Here is an 18,399-nt window from a genome sequence, read left to right as displayed (position 1 = left end):
TGGTCACATTAAGATAAGCTGTACAGAAAAAAAAACTTGATGTTATAGAACATAATTAACTGCAGTTTTGAAATCAGTATGCCTATTTAAGCCTAAAACAACTGAAAAATCAACCTCAACATGAATTATGTTAAAAATTGTTCCCCTGTGTTATGCTTCTTAATCCCTGCACCAATTTCCCATTTCTCCCCCTTCTCCCTCCCAGCCGATAATGCTCCAAATGTTCCTCATATCTATGATCTGTTCCTATTCTGGTTTGCTTAGTTGTATTTTGTTTTTATTTTTTATATTTAGTTGTTGATAGTTGTGAGTTTGTTGTCATTTTAATGTTCATAGATTTGATCTTCTTTTTCTTAAATAAGTTTCTTTGACATTTCATATAACAATAGCTTGGTGATGATGAACTCTTTTAGCTTTACCTTGTCTGGGAAACACTTTATCTGCTCTTCCATTCTAAATGATAGCTTTGCAGGATAGAGTAATCCTGGTCCTTGATTTTCATCACACTGAATACTTCTTTTCAGTCCATTCTTGCTTGCAGAGTTTCTTTTGAGAAATCAGCTGATAGTCTTACAGAAGTCCCTTTGTGAGTAACTCTCTGCTTTTCTCTTTCTGCTTTTAAGATTCTCTCTTTATCTTTCACCTCTGACATTTTAATTATGATGTGTCTTGGTGTGGTCCTCTTTGGGTCTAGCTGTTTGGGACTCTCTGTGCTTCCTGGACTTGTATGTCTATTTCCTTTGCCAAATTTGGGGAGGTTTCCTTCATTATTTTTTCACATAAGCTTTCAATTTCTTGCTCTACCTCTTCTCTTTCTGGCACCCCTATGATTCAGATGTTGGCATGTTTAAAGTTGTCCCAAAGGTTCCTAAACCTCTCCTCATTTTTTTTCAATTCTTGTTTCCTCATTCTGTACTGGTTGACTGTTTTTTCTTCCATATGTTCCAAATCAATGACTTAAACTCCAGTTTTCTTCCCTTCACCATTGATTTTCTGTGGATTTTTCTTTGTTTCATTTAGCATAGCATTCACTTCTTCCCTTACGTGTTTCCCATACTTAAGCATATTTGTCAAGCCTGTGACCATCTTTATCACCACTGTTTTGAACTCTACATCTGTTAGATTGGCTATCTCTTCATCGCTTAGTTCTCCCACTGGAACCTTGATCTGTTCCCCCTTTTGTGCTGTACTTCTCTGTCTCCTCATCTTGACAGGCTCCTGTGTTTGTTTGTGTCTGTGTCTTAGGCAGAGCTGTCACACCTGTTATGTTGCAAGGGTTGGAGCTGTAGGTATTCTTCAGTATGGGTGACCTATTTCACCATGTTGTGGTGCTGTATGTGGGGGAGGTGTCTGAGAGGGAACAATGCCCCTTGCTCAGTACTTACCCATTTTCCAGGCACTTCTCTCACTTCCATGTGTGACTAGCTCCTCTCTAGCTTTTGTCCTTGTCGTCATTCTCAGAGTGGATGTTCTAGGACTGTGGGGGCCCTTTAAATAAGTGGACTCTGCTGAGAGACTTACAGTTTCTTCCTCCATCACCCCCCCCCCCCGGTTTTCACAGTCAGAAGCAATGAGGCTTTATTTTCCCTGGTTCTAGGAGCACTGTCCAGGTTTCCCTCCCTACTTTTTAAAATGTGTGACTGTGCTTTCTGCTGGTCTGCCACTGCCGCCACTGCTGCCACCACCACACCACATCCTCTCTGCCCCAGGTCCACCTGTCCTTCCTATCTGGATGAGTATTTCTTCTTTATATCTTTGTTTGTTGGACTTCCATGCGGCTTTATTTTCTGGAACTTTTTGTTGTCTCTAGTTTTAAGTTAGTTGTATTTCTTCTTAGTTGTGGAAGGAGATGCAGTGTGTCTGTCTAAGGCCTCCATCTTGGCCAGAAGTCCTCTGTTCATGCTTTATAATTTATACATTCATTGTCATAATGCTTCTCTTCATTTCTGAATTTCTTATTTGAAGTCCTGTTAGTGAAGTAATTATTTAATTATTATTTTTAGTTTTAAAGCATATAAGGAATTAAGCTGTTTTTATTATTGATTATTAATTTAATTTTATTGTGTTTGGAGGATGTGTTCATTATTAGATTGATTCTGTGTTATCTCTTGAGACATACTCTGTGTTCTAGAACATAAGCATTTTGTTGTTCTATGTGTGCTTAATGGGGACGTGTCTACTATTTTGATGGTATAAATTTTTACCAGTCTCCGGTGGGTTGAACTTTTTAAATTTTGTTGTTCTAATCCTTTTTTTACTATATTTTTTATTAGTTTGTGTAGGAGTTGCAGTTAAAAATATCATAATTTTATCAATTTCTTCATTTAATTCTATAAGATTTTGCTTTATACCTTTTCAACCTAAATTATCAAGCATATTCCAATTTAAGAGTTTTTGTTGTTGACTTGTTTATCTTATCATTTAATGTGATCCTTTTTATTTATGTAAAAGCTATTTTTATTAAAGTATATGTTGGCTAATAATATTGCATTATTAATAATTCAATTATATTTTAGAGAATGTATGACCAAAAATGTTATTTTATTTTAAAAACCAAGACAGCAAGACTTAAGTACTTTTAGTGACTTTCCTTTATTTCTTTCAAGGCAAAAGTAGAATCCAGGACTTCTTCTGTAGAATTTCTTTCTCTCTCAGTTGTAGCAAACTAGTCAGTAATTTGTGGTTCAAAAGAACATATTTTCTCAAATAGAGGATACAAATAAGAGCAGTAAGTGATCTTTTAAATATTACTGTAGTGGAAAAATGAGTTCTCCTGAGGGGAAAAATGTGTTTTACAGTGTTTGTCATACTGAGCTATCTTGCTCAGCATGTATCTCATGCCTAAACAATTCTTGTTTTATTTATATTCCCAAGGAGCTGGAAACAATTTCTTCTACTATAGGTTCAATTTTTATTTTTAAGAATGACCATTCTTAATAGTAAAAGATATGTATATGCTTAAAAATTGTACAAAAGCAGAATAAAGTGAAGACTGGTTTTGTTTCCACTGCTGAATCCCCATCATCAGTTCCCATGACAGAGGTACCAGCATTCCTTCATTAAGCCTTCAAGAACTAGTCTATAATTTACTTTCATATAGATCTGGAAAAATCTTTTATTTTTTAACTAAAATGTTGCATAGCATGCACATTGTTTGCATTTTGTCATTTTTAACTTATGAAATATTGGGAATCATTCCATATTAGCACACATATATCAACCACAGTAATTCATGTGGCTAAGTAGCATTATGCTATATGACGGTATCATTCATTATTTATACAGCCCACTTTTGGTAAACATTTATGTTGTTTTTAATCTCTTGCTACGACAAACAGTGTTGCTAAGAATTTCCTCACTCATCTGCCATACATATATATATATATAATTATGTCTTTATGATAAATAATTTTTGACAAATAAGCTTTTTGGTAAAGCGATAAACACACACACACACACACACACACACACACACACATACAAGGTCTATCCGGAAGGTATCCAGCCATTTAATGAGATAGAGACATTTATTGAAGAAGATATAAGATATATTTTACATAAGATAAAGATGACTTAATCTCCTTTGAAGTAGGCACGTTGGGACCTCACACTCCAATCATCATCAGGTGCCTCATCGTATTTTCCTGAATCTCATCAATGGTCTGAAATCTCTTTATTTTCAAAGGTAATTTTAGTTTTGGGAAAAGCCAGAAGTCTCAGGGTACCAAATCTCATCTGTAAGGGGACTGAGTCATCTGGGTGATTTGATGTTTTGCCAAAAAACCGTGGACAAAATGTGATACATGAGTGAGCACATTGTCATAATGAAGCTGCCGACCACAAGTTGCCCATAGCTGCAGCCTTCTGTATCATCCAAATAATTTCCATGGAGCAATGGTCAAGTTTCCGCAACATTTGATGTAAATTTGTTGCTCTACTCACTGAGTCATTTTGAATCAGACAGCCACACAGTATACATGCTCACTCAATACCATCCCCACTGACTAGTACAGTGAAATCATCATTGTTCACACATGTGCATTCCAGTCCACTCTCCTTGGCTACCAGATTACATTGATGTCGTGCAAACCATTCTCATTATATTAATAATGATTGGACTTTTTCTGACAGACCTCATATATATACAAAAGGGGTATAAATATATACACACACACATTTTTTATAGTATTGTCCAGTGGTTCACCATATGGATTATAACAGTTTATATTTCCATTTCAATATATCAGAGTGCCTTTTGTCTACATTTTAATCAATACAGTCATCAACTTTTTTATTGCTTTAAAATTCATTATTTTATGACAGAAACTGATCACTTTTTAAATGTAAAATTTGTTTCTATTTTTTCTATGAATTGTTCTTTAATACTCTTTGCCTATTGTTTATTTGAGTATTGTTTTCTTGTCAGTTTATGAAAGCTCATATATACTGAAGTGTTTAGTTCTTTAGTATATTATCAATATTTTACCTTGTTTGGCCTTTGACCTTTTTTTACACTATTTTTGTTGTATAATTTTAAAATGTATATTAAACATTATTCTTCTTTCAGGCCTTCTGAGGTTTGTGTCACATTCAGGCCTTCTTCATTCTGAAGTTCTAAATATAAATATTTTATGTGTACTCCTAATATTCTTAGAGTTTTATCCACTAAATCAAAATTGTTAAGCCATCTATTTTTTTGTGTGTTAAATCAGAAAATCTTTCAACTTAATTTCTTCTCCAGGTGCCCTGAGGCTATCATATTTCTCAGCTTTATAGTCAATTATAGATCAGTAACAAAGTATTTTTCTATTGAAACAGTTATATATTTTAAATGTCAATTGGAGTAAGTCACTATTATATATTTCTTCTAAAATTTTTCTGGTGAGTTACACTTTTTAAACTTCATCTTTAGACTTATCTTGTACTATTTTTAAAGAATGATATTTGCAATTGTTTTTCATCACAGAAAAATTATAAGTTAAACAGAAGCAACATCTTTGGGCTATATTGTTTTACTATCTAACAGTACAATATACCTTTGCATTTGTTGAAGTTTATTCCTCTCATTAGTTTTTAAAATTTATTTATATACTCTTTTTATATTTTTAAATAATTTTACTCCTAGATCCCTTACCTTTTATTGTTGTGGTTGCTAATGTGTATTCTTTTTTCTTATTGTGTCTTTTCAGAAGTTGTACATAGGAAGGTTAATGATTTTTGTCTAAAAAAACTTTTTTACTGGCATCCACTGTTCTGTTTTCTGTCTGTTGTTTAGTCTTTTTCAGAATGTCATAGAGATGAAATTACATAGTGTGTAGACTTTTGAATTGGGTTTCTTTCACTAAATGTCCTGCATGCCTCTCTGTTTCTTCATTCACACTCCTCCTAGGTCTTTATGGTGCCTGTGGGCAAAGAGGAGGTCCTAAAACCAATCTGTTAATCCGTCCCACTGTTTTTAAAGAATGACTGTGGGGTTTGCCCCTTAGTTGCTCTACCTCCTATGAGAAATTTTCTCTTTCAGCCATCCTCTATATATACTAGTTTCTGAGAGCTCAGCCATCTCTTTCTGCAGTTTAAATGCCCTCATCAGTCCTTCTAATACTGTGGGGGTTTAGTAATAGATGTTTTCCAGTGTTAGTGAAGATGACACTTCATTTCTTTTTTTGTTTTCTCTCTCTCTTTTTTTCTTTTTCTTTCTGGTTTTCTTTGTTCTTCTGATGATATATCCTACGGAAGAAGCAGCAGGGAAACATTACCTTTCAATTTTATAATTATACATTCTTTAACTGATGTTAAATATAAATTTTCTAGCAAATAGCTGCTGTAACAATAATTTAGTACTTGACTAAGTGCAAACTGTAAGCTTATGGATGAGGAAGCTATTTAAAGCTGAAACATGACTAGTGTGAGAACATGTGAATAACTGACTTCCTTTAGCTGTATCATTCCAGCCTTTTCTCTTATGCAGTATTTCTTTTGCTTATTCCACTGAGTAATCTTGGGGATTTAATATTTATAATAATTATTAAACATATATTAAGTATTAAGTATTCATACTTTGATTATCAATTTCCATAATAACTCAGTAGGTTATACATTTTATAAATAAAAAATATTGAGGATCAGAGAGTTTAAATAAACTTCTAAAATTTGCACAGCTAGTGGATAGCAGTGCTCCATCTCAAACCTGCATTTTCTTACTCCAAGTCTATTACTTTTTGACTATATCACAGTTACTTCCACGTTTGTATTTACTGTGATGTTTTTCAGCTTACAAGCAAGTTTGCTTACGTTATTTATTTGGATTCTGATAACAGTTTAAGTTAGATTGAAAGTGGGTTATTTTTAACCCTGTATTGCAAGTAAGGACCTTTAATTTCTAAAGAGATAAATAATTTTCCAAAGGCAGACAGCTGTTTCATAACTGGAGCAGAAAATCAAACAGGGTATCTTCCTTTTAAATAAATTAGGTATCTTTCTTTAAAATAACTGTACATCCAACACAATCATTTTTACATTAATAATAATACATTCTGGATTAAGAAATTTTATGAGTACTTATTCTGTTGAGAGCTATTTGAAACTAGTTATTTTGTACATGCTGTGTTTATTAGCTATTGTCATAGTAATGTTATGCAACAAACACCCAATACTGTGCAATAAATCATCACGATACCTAAAGTGATTATAATACACATAATTTTTACTCACAAGTTCTCAGGCCTTCTGAGCAATCCCTGTGGTCTTAACTGGACTTACTAATCGTGCACTCAGCTGCGGATCTACTAGGTTGCTCTGCTGATCATGGCAGGGCTCTCTCCCATACTAGCTATCAGCTAGTTTCTTGGGATGTATTAAGGTTCTCTCCTCATTTATTCATTAAAAATATTAAGGTAATGTGTTGGAAAGAGCTTCCTAAAATAGAATCATGTCCAATGGAAAGAAAATTGCAGCAATTCCCCTACAATGAGGGGTAACTAGCCTAAGTTCACACCTTTCTGTATCTAAGACCTGATTCCTATTATATCTTCCCCTGTTGCTAGGTTTTAGATACAGCATAACAAGCAGGATGGAAAGATCCCTTTTTTCACAAAGCTTATTATCTACTGAGGGAAGTAAATGTCCAAGTAAATACTGATTTTAAAATATATTTTTAACAGGATAAATAGGCTATGGTGATAAAATAGAGATGGGTCTTTATTAGGTAACCGATCAAGAAAAATCTCTCTATAAAGATAAGATAAATAAGAACAGTAAACCTGGTTGCCGTTGACAGAAACCCAGTTCACATAAATGTAAACTGTGCATTGGCTTACATATACAAAGCATGAGACATGCATAGAAGACTTGAAGAAAGAGTTTTATGTATAATTGGAACTATAGATTTGAAAGTACTTAGAACATCGTCTCTGCCCAGATCATCGCTGCTTCATTTTTTGTGACTTTTTTTTTTCTCTTCTGTAGCACTACAAATGGACTTCTTCAAGCTACAAGTACGTTAACATTGGTAACATTAGCCTTAGAGATTTGTGACCTAAGAGGAAAAGAAAGTAGTTACTTTTAGTTTGAAAACAGACCCATTAATCTGACTTATATCCAACTCCTGGGCTGATCATTATGGACAGGTTTGCTCATATTCAGAGGATGTATCTAGATTTGGAATAGGAAAACCAATTTCTCTTAAGGAAGTGCATGCAGAGAGGTGGCACAAACAAGGAAATGGGGAAAATCTTTGCAAGCCTGGCTCTTTCCCTCAGAAATGCATTCGTTAAGCAGAATTCATGTCTAGCTTATATTAGTATGTTGAATAGTAATTGGTATTGAACTTGATGCATTTTTGAAATAATAATATATTTTTTGTAACTTTCAGGAATTGAAACTTATTTTTAGGTACAAAAATATAAAGCTTTATTCTTATTTCTGTTTTCAAAGCTTCTCCCTTTTTCTCTATTCAGGCCTGATCCAGGCTCTTAAGAACTAGTGAGGAATAGTGAACTTATGACTTTCTTGGACTGTGAAAAATACTAAACCTTCATTCTTATGCAGACTGCTCCTTAGCTTCACGCCCATCAACTCTTTTTATAGAAATCTTCTTCTTGTTGTATCTCTTTCCTTCATGGATCTGTAGGCATGGAATGAGCTGTAAATGCAGAGCTAATTTTAGCTAATTCTTACCAATTTCTGTGATGTTTCTGAGGTTTGTGGATTGTCAACAAAAACTCCATGAAACAGAAAACCTTCCATTGTTTTTGTATTGCAATAATTCTTGTATTCTTTAATTAAAGTCAGGTACATAATAATCCAAGGAAAAAAACACTTACACCCTTTTTAATAAATACACATAAACCTAAGTTTTTTAAGTTATTTTTTAAATATTTATTAAAATAAATTGCTTCTTAAATAAAGAAAATTACATAATAAATTATTCTTCTAAATGAATGAATTTTGACCTCAACCATTTTATTCCAATTACCAAAGTACATAAATATTTTCATAACTTTATTAAAAATAAATTTGATTTCAGATCCTTTTGAGGCATTCATCATCTTTTCTATTCGCCATGAAATCAGAAGAATTGATCTTCATAAAAGAGACTACAGTCTACTTGTTCCTGGATTGAGAAACACAATAGCTCTTGATTTTCACTTCAGTCAAAATTTACTTTATTGGACAGACGTTGTAGAAGACAGGATATACCGAGGCAAGCTTTCTGAAAGTGGAGGTATGTATGTTACAATTTTGACTTAATATTTAGATGAATTTTAATTGAAAACTCAAGAAAAATATGTTGTAGTCAAAAGGAGTTTTGATTAACTTTTGACCTTCATTGCTTTTTTGTTTTTTTTTTGTTTTTTTTTAATCTCCTGCCTCATATATGTAAAACCAGGCATGTCACATATATGTGTGAAGATATGTTGGAGTGTATGGTGAAGGCCTGTGCTATTCTCTCCATTTTTAAATTGTGGGCTTTGGCATTGATATGTGGTGAAGAAATTTATTTATAAGAAAAAAATGACTATCTTCTAAATACTAACAGTTATATTTGTAAGTTAAAATAATTTGTCTTCTTTTTTGTTATAATCTTTGAGCATATCTCAAAGGAATGATGAAGAAATATTTACAAAGCTAAATATTTTTTCCATATATTGATTCATCTCTTCTGTCTAACCTAAGCCTTTACTAACTAACAAGGCTTTAAGATAAACATATGCAATACTTGATTATGTTATATGTGTGTAGCATTTGAAGAGCCAGATATTTCTATCAAAGTCTAAATTCCTCCTTAAATCACTTCAATAATTTGGAAAATTATATTATTTAAACCCACAATATAGTTATGATGGGTGAATTTGTGTCCTCTGTTCTTGCAAGATGCTGATTTCAAATGATGGGATTAGATGGTTGACTATTTTAAAAACACACTCAAAATCTCTAACTTTAATCACTGGTAATGTCATATACTATGAGGAGTTATTTTACAAGAAAAAGGTGTTTTTAAAATATTTTTAAACTGTGAAAGAAGCAGATAAGAGTACTGATGAACATCAACACATTTCTTATTTTTATTTAGACCACACTAATGCCTTCTTCTGTTATTTGTAAATGTGTTATATCTTGCAAATCTGTGGTCTAGCACAGGGGTAAGGGGAGTATGATTTGGGGCTTACCTTTGTTCAGGTTAAAGACAGTAAAGCTATAATATCTGTCGTGCTTCTAAAAAGAATGGGTGCTGATTATCTATAATGTTGCTGCCCAGGTAAACTTTTATCTTTATCCTACCCATAAAGATCAACATTTAAAATAAATTGCACTGATTTTAACCAGAACATTATTATTATACCCTCAATCCTTTATTCTGTCTAAAAAGTCAGAAATAAAAAAATAACAGTTTTGCAGCCTAAATATTGTTATTAACTTCAGAGTTGTTTAAAAATTATATCTTACTATCACTGAAATAACCTAAGAGATTAAAAATTTCTGGTGGGAAAATCAGTGATTCTAAATTTGGGACCTTTTTAGTGTCTTTGTGTCAGGTATTAGTTTTACACTCTCTCTCAAAGTTAATAAAATGTTTAAGTACTTTGTACTGCTAATAAGGAGGTATTTTCCTTTGTGCTTAACATGCTTCTTAAATGGGTGCAAGTGTGTATTTATTTATTTTTTTCCCTTTTGTTGTAGGTGTAAGTGCAATCGAAGTGGTGGTGGAACATGGCCTGGCTACCCCAGAAGGACTGACAGTCGACTGGATAGCAGGCAACATATACTGGATAGACAGCAATCTGGACCAAATTGAAGTGGCCAAACTTGATGGTTCCTTAAGAACTACACTAATAGCAGGAGCCATGGAACATCCCAGGGCTATTGCTTTGGACCCAAGATATGGGTAAAGAAATTTAACTTTCATTTCCAATTTAACATAAAAATGTAATTATTCAAATTAATGTCAGATTCAATTATCTCATAAATTAAGAGTCAAAGAGTTTATTTTGTACAGGTTTATATATGTGTGTGTATGTGGTATGTGTATATGTCTATATATGATTGTATGTATGTGTGTGTGTATACACACACACATACACACACACATATGTTTTATTACCATGAATTTGGTTATAGGATTTTTACATAGATAGTTTTAGAAGATACATATATAATTTTTAAAAAATATATGGGCATTAGGCAGGCCTTATTGAAAACTATTTCAACTCTGTTTTGTAGTGGTAATTTAGTGAATTTCTCTTTGTCCTGCTAAAAATGCTGTAATTGTGTCTAATAATTGCAAATCACAGGGCCAATCTTGGATTCAAACAGTCACAGATGTTAACCACCTCAACCTTTATTTGTTTTGTATGTATTTGGAGTCAGTTTAAAAGAAAATTAGAACAAGCTTGAAGGAGTCCATTGGTGAGATGCTGATTATCAAAACATTTGAAACATAAGGCACATGATTCTGAAAAACAAGGTCAGATGTTGTGTTATTGCCCCTGCTGTTTCCGGTGTGTTCCTTTGTGAAAGACCAGAGAGAGCCACTGGATTTGGAGCCAGAAAAGAAGGGTTACAGTTCCTGGTCAGTCACTTATTCTCTGGAGAAACTACTGAAGTATAGTATCTTCCCTTAGATTTTATTTTTCTCTTTTGTAAATCGGAGATGATGATGATGATGATGATGATAACATATTTATTTATCATTAGGTTGTTTTAAGAAGATAGTGAACACATGGAGGGTAATATATAACTAATATGTGTGAGAACATTTTGTTAGGACTATTAATTATTTATTATCTTGGTAATTATTTTGTAAATCCAAAACCATTGTCAAGTCTAAAGGACAGTGGAAAAAAAATTGTTTTTGACTCTGTACTTTTAAGTAATACAAAGTCCAGGGAGCACCAGTTGATTGGATTGTGGATCATTTAATGAGATGCAGAAGAGAGAAAAGGGAGCTTCCTGTTTAGTCAGCTTCATGGTTACACTGCCTTGTGCTCTGCTTTATGCCCAAGACCAAATATCAGAACACTGGAAGTTTGTTTGTTTTTCTTTTCCTCACTTCAGACACAGAAATTAAATGGGCAAAGCAGCTTGTCAAGAGCAGGGTTCCAAACTGACAACCCTCACTGAATGTGCTTGTTTTCCCTTCCACAGGATTTTAAATTTATTTGAGTTAGTTGCCAAAACTTAAAATACTGAGATATGTTGCATACAGCTGTGGATTTCTGACTTCTTTTGAAAAACCAGGGATGTTTGGCAGCAATGAGAGGAGCATTTTTCACCTTGGGGCTATGTTCTCTAGTTTACACAGTCTACGCTTTCCCATTCCACTCATTACCTTTTGTAATAACAATTCACAGGAAGAGATGTGCTATATTTAATGAGAAATCTCCCCTTTGCAAAGAGACTATTTCTGAGGTTATAAGTAGATTCTTGATCCTGATCCTTTACTTTCTACAAAGGTTCAGTATCAACAGAGGCTATACCCTCAATGTAACAGCTACTGGTATGAAATTTGCACCTATTATATCTACTTAAGTTGTATCAGTAATTTATCTGCATAAGGGAAAAGTGGTATTTTAGAGAATATTGTAGTTTTAGCATTTATACCAACACAATAGGAAAACTGTGAATGCCTCCCAAATTGCAATGGGCACACAGAGAGGAAAACCAAAAACTGAAAAAGAAACAATAATATAGGTGTATGAAAGTTTTAAAAATTATCTGATGAAACAAAGCAGTAAAGCTGGGAGTTGAAATTTCATTTTCTACAGCTTTGAACTGATAACACTTAGGATAAACAGTTTGTTTGGAGAATATCCAACCTGAGAGGAGAAAAAGAAAACAAACACAAAGGACACACAACCCCCAAATACCATTTAAGTAAAAATATCAGATACTATATTAGTGGTATAAAGAGATCTTCAGAAGGAAAGAACCTCTGAGATTGAAACTTTGAATAGAGCTAGCCTGTGAGTAGGGTAAACCTGATAATGCATCAGAGAAAGTTGATGCCTTTTGTTATTAATGGCTATTATGATACTGTAAGGCTAATTAAGATAACTACAGTAATAATTTTTAAAAATTGTACAGGGTGAAGAAATAACACATATTTTTTTTTCTGGCATAAATGAGCAAAGTTTCAAAGTTCCAATAACAGTACTAATTTGTTCAATTCTAGAAATGAATTGAAAGGGTGACAGGTTTGGGTGTCTTGATGTGATAGAATTTTTATTATTAAAAATTGTTTTATATAGAGTGCTGATACAATTAAGAAATGAGGTTTCTATAAACACTTTCAAAGTCCAGTAGTAGCAATTAAATTTTAAAATATAGTTTAAATGTTAAAATATTTCAGGTTTATTGGATATTTTGATAAAGAGTACATAAATATTTTTAAACATTGGACCTTTCATAATGTAGGCTAAGAGCATAGTAAAATGGTGTGTGTGTGTATACACACACATATACTTAACTGCAAAGCCAAGCTAAGCACAAGAAAAGAAACATTTAAAAATAATTTGTGCTATTAACATATTCAAAAATAAATATAAGATGTCCCCCTATTTCTCAAATTATTCATGAAAAACATAAGGAAACTGTGAACCAAAATTGATAGGAGTCCTAAAGATATTTACACATCATCTGAAATATTTTATTTAGGATAAATCTATGATAATTTTTTGAGAAATATTATTTGTATAAATACTATTACCTTTCCTAGTGAATCATAAGCCTTCCAATGGCAAGGAGAGTTGCTCCAAATCTATGAAGGTCTTCACTGCTTTTGGTATATATAATTGTGCTCAATAAATGCTCTTGATATATATAATTGTGCTAAATAAATTAACATATACATATGAATAAACTTTGTTTAAATGTAACTTACAGGAATTCAAGGATATACATTAAAATGTAAACTATACTATAAAAAAACTCATGAATTTTGTTTATAAAAAAGTGAAGAAAAAAAAAAGGTTTGCAATAGGCGACTTTGCTTCCTCAACACAGCTAAGAAAAAAATAAAAATAAAAGAAAACAGGATATAACATTAGCCCCATAAAACACATATATCGTGTAAGGTTCCTGCAGTAACCAAAGTCTTTCTGACCTATTTTACAGATACCAGAAAAAAAGTGTATTTAATCTAATATTTTTCATAGAATCCAATGGCCTTCATTTTACATTATAAAGCATATTTTTTCCTCATGCTACATTCCTTTAGTATTGTGGGTTTGACTCAGTATCCCAAGTGATAAGTTATTCCAAGACGGAAAATTGTCAGTCTTAGAGAGGAGATGTTTTTTATTCATTCCATTTTAAGGAATTATACATATTTCTAAGGTGACCTGAATAAGTACATGAATCCCCTCTAAATACAAAGCTTATTATTGAGAGTAAGAAGCACCAGGAAGTTCAGAATCTATCCAGCAGAACTCACTCTAGTTCTTGAACTTCTGCACCTTCCTGCTCCATTGCTGGTATTTAGTTTCTCTTTGTCATAATAACTGAATTCTGCTATAACAATTGCCAGTTGGTGAAAGCAGATATAGTAATTGTGAAGATTAATAAGACACCTAAAAAAATTTTAATTTTATGTGGGAGTGTTTGTAAACAAAAATAATACAGACTTTTTTTTTTTTTTAGGAGACCTAAATATTATAGACAAGTAGCCTCCTTTTTTGCCAAGATCATTTATTTTCACCTGTGCAGCTTGACCTGAAAGACAGCAATGGTCTTTTCATGCATGTAATGCTATAATTTGTTCATGGCCTATTGACCCAATTTAATCCTGATAGAGACTAACCCATGAATGCAGGAACTGTTGAATCAGTAAACTGTAGTCTCTTTTAAAATCAGTTGTGGGTGAACATTTTCATATGTCCTGTAAAAAAGGATATTCAGTATGAGTACTGGCAAAGAAATAACACAATCATTAAAGTGCTAATACATTTTAACAATAAAAAGAAAGTAATATGAGAAAAACCTTCTTTTGAAATACCACATTGTAAAGTATACCTAAGAGTGCCTAGATTTTTATGAAACAATGATTCTTGAAATCAGCTTTTTAAATTGAATGTAAACTGACTTATGGCAAGGTTAAGAACAGTATTAGGGGAACTAATTCTAAAGCATATTATTTTATTAAAAATGTTGGAAATTTCCCACCTGAATTGATGAAAAATTAGGACCATAGTGACCACTAGAGAAAACACCATATGTTTTATTAATCTTTTTCAAATTTGCAAATCTCTCTACCTTGTTAAGATATCATCATAAATTTGAGTGATGCTATGTTGGTTTTGTTTCTATTTTAAGTATTTTTTTTAATACTAAGTTTAAAAGGTTGCTAAAAAATAAGAAGTTGTGTCATTGAAGGGATGTGTGTATCGAAAAGTAAATTTGAAGTAAAAAATATAATTCATTTAATAGTCATTGTTTTCAATAAAACATTCCACTAATTAACTGAATAACCTACTAACTTTATATTAATTAAACTTTGTTTCACTTTAACTAACAACATATTATATATATATATATCTTTTATATATTGCTTATAAGCTAGTTTATGCTTATCTTTCTAGATTAGTATTTTTCATACAAAACAATTGTATCTTTAACCAATAACCTTTTCAGAAAAATACTCCCAGTAAGATTTTATAAATATCCTCTACTACATTTTAAAATTTTTATCTATTTATTTAATTTTTAGTTATTCATACTAATAAACCTCTAGTATAGAAATTTCCTGATACATGAAATAAAAGGATTCACATAATAAATTCCCACACATTCATCACAAAACTTAAACAATTATCAGTATATCATCCTGTGATATATTCTTTTCCAACAGTTTACTTCATTCACTAAAATATTTGGTGCTTACACAATGAATAATTTCAATGTTGTTTTTGTGGATACGGTTCCACCTACCAGCAATATGGAAATTCTTAAAGCTACCCATGAAATTAGTTTTTTTAAATATATAAACTCATGATTTGTAATTTATTCTATGACATTAGCCTAATATTAAGACCTATTCCTCTGAATTATTTTCTCATGGCTTTGACTCACGGTTATTTTATAAAACCAGTCTATTTTCACATACATGCTATTGTAACATTTAAATATTGAAATTAGCATTAATTATAATTCTCTTCATTTCTTTAACAGTTGGGAAAGAATTTGAAATTTTGCCTTTAAAAATATTATCTATAAATGTGTGTGTACGCTTGTACAAACACAAATATTTTCTATGTGCTAGTCATCCTGTGCACTTAATTGTTTACATCCATTAACTCATGCAATTGTCCTGATAATTGTTACTGTTATACTTTTCAATAACAGAAGATATAATGGAGTCTGAGATTAATTGTGCCACAGTGACAATCCCAAACTTGATCCAAATTGGTCTTACAGAAAAACATATGCGTTGCCACAATTCAACACTGACACATATTATTTAATACATTTTTTTGAACTTCCATTTTAATCAAGGTCAATATCATCTTTCCCTGTTCACCACACTCTTTTAGCATATACACTAACTTGATTATATAATGTTGAGTTGTCTTCTAATCAGTTCATATTTACAATCATTATATTATAAAAGAGACTAAATGTTTCTCAAAAATTGAAGTCAAAATTAATACTCACTTTATATCACTCAGCATTTTCTTAAATAGATTTTTTTTTAAAACAAGATAAGTTTAATCAGATTTTTCCAAAGGATTGTTTTATTTTCTAAGGTAATCTATCAAATTCCTATACTTAAGGAACATTAAAAATAATAGAAGAATTAAAAAATAGCAAACTATATGTAAATATAACAAAGAACAAGTTTATTTTTACCAATAACTATTGATCATCGAAATGTTTCCAGAACTAATAATAAGAGAGTTTACTGGACTGTCAGTTTACCTCTAGTTCTTTGTGTTCTCCATTACCTAGTCTCCATGATCTCCATTGGGTTCCACTACCCAAGTCAAGAATGCAACTAGGCTTTCTCCTACTTCCATACTAGATGCTTTCCCTTTGTTATTTTATTTAATGACATGACATTGAATAATTAGATGTTAAAATCATAAGAACATAAATTAAGCTGTCTACTTTCCCACTTCTATCTACCACTTGCTAGCAGTGTAACCCTGATCAAGTAATTTAAATTTGTTAAGCTTGTTTTCTCATCTGTAAAGCGTTGATGACCTCGTGGTCAGGTAAATGAGATAATCTATATAAACCTGAAAATAGTAGTTTGCATGTAATAAGCACTCAAAAATATTAGCTGTGACAATAATTGTGGAACTGTTGTGTAACTATATTCTATAAAAACTAAAGAAACATCCATCAGTCGTTTAGGCCATTGCGAATTAAAGATAAATGATCAATTACCTAATCATCTTAAAAATCAAAGCAGTACATGCAGCACTGAATGCCTGTTGTGTGGATCTGTATGTGTATCATGAATTTCTAGAGTTACAAATAGTATTTAGTTAAAAAGAGTAATTTTCTTTAACTTAAAATGGTGTATTTGAACAATTACACATTTATATATATCAAAGAACATGATTTGCTTCTGTTTTTCTTCTAGATCTTCTGCTATATGATCTATTCCACTTGTGTGAATCTAAATATCATCTCCATACTGATAACTTCCAAACTCTTTACTAGCTCTTAAAACCTGTTCCTCCTCATTTTTTTCCCATTTCAGTCAATGCATTTCATGCATGCCCTCTCCCTATCCTCACTCTGAGTTTGCTGAAACAATAAGCTGACAGTCATCTATGATTCTATTCTCTATTTCAGTCCCTGCATCCAATCACCAGCTAGATGTGGCAATTTTATTTTATTTTTTAAAAGATTTTATGTATTTATTTTTAGAGAGAGGGGAAGGGAGAGAGAAAAAGAAGGAGGGAAAGATCAATGTGTGGTTGCCTCTCACACACCCCCAGCTGGGGACCTGGCCTGCAACCCAGGCATGTGCCCTGACTGGGAATCGAACCTGAGACCTTTTGATTTGCAGGCCGACACTTAGTCCATTGAGCCACAACAACCAGGGTTCTATTTTAAAAATATATGTTGAAACCATTCATTTTTCATCACCCTTATCACCATACTCTATCTAAACCACTATCATCTTTAGTTGTCCTTTTGAAGTAACCACCTGACATAGCCACACTCTTGCCTCACTATAATCCATTTATTAATGATGTCTTGTTTCTCTCCACTTAATTGTGCTTCTTATTCCCTTTCAATAAAATTCCAAATAATTGCCTTATCCTACAAAACACATAAAATCACCCTCAACTGTATCTTCCTGTTTTTGCTCCTCACTCACCACATTTCTGATACATTGGTCTTATTTCTCTTCCTCCAGTTTACCACATTCCCCCCTTGTTAGGACCTTTGTATCTGCTGTTTATTTTTATAGGCATGCTCTTATACTGCTCTCCTCATCTTTCTGAGTGACTATCACCTCCTCAAAATGCTTTTATCCTTGACCACTTCTCTAAATAGGTCATCCACCTGCTATTCTGTCTAATAACAATTTTTTTCAAAGTTTTTAGAAGCTGCAAATATATATTCATATCTCCTCCACTGGGCTCTAAACCCCATGGGGGTAAATCCATTTCTCTTGTAACTCTTTCCCAAGACAGTGCCTAGCAGACAGTAGGCATTCAGTAAGTATTTGTGAAATGAATGACTAAAACAATTACATTTCCCTTTCTTCAGAATTCTCTTCTGGACTGACTGGGATGCCAATTTTCCTCGCATTGAATCTGCCTCTATGAGTGGTGCTGGGAGAAAAACCATCTATAAAGACATGAAAACTGGGGCTTGGCCTAATGGACTAACTGTGGACCACTTTGAAAAAAGAATAGTTTGGACAGATGCCAGGTTTCAAAAATA

General features: G+C 32.4%; 1 protein-coding gene across 1 annotated transcript in view; it reads left to right on the top strand.

Moving 5' to 3' along the window:
- Window positions 1–18,399, top strand: part of LRP1B (LDL receptor related protein 1B) — a 1,919,366-nt gene that overhangs the window by 1,234,852 nt on the left and 666,115 nt on the right. Inside the window, exons 24-26 of the mRNA XM_090279551.1 lie at window positions 8,525–8,722; window positions 10,180–10,384; window positions 18,223–18,387. Of these exons, the coding sequence (XP_090135677.1) occupies window positions 8,525–8,722; window positions 10,180–10,384; window positions 18,223–18,387 (568 nt within the window). The remainder of the gene's footprint in view (window positions 1–8,524; window positions 8,723–10,179; window positions 10,385–18,222; window positions 18,388–18,399) is intronic.

The sequence above is a fragment of the Furipterus horrens genome, unplaced genomic scaffold (genome assembly GCF_987537825.1).
Source record: "Furipterus horrens unplaced genomic scaffold, mFurHor1.1.pri manual_scaffold_1, whole genome shotgun sequence".
NCBI classification, from domain to species: Eukaryota; Metazoa; Chordata; class Mammalia; order Chiroptera; family Furipteridae; genus Furipterus; species Furipterus horrens.
Note: the sequence above shows the minus strand (reverse complement) of the source record. Positions and strands in the feature narration are given on the sequence as shown.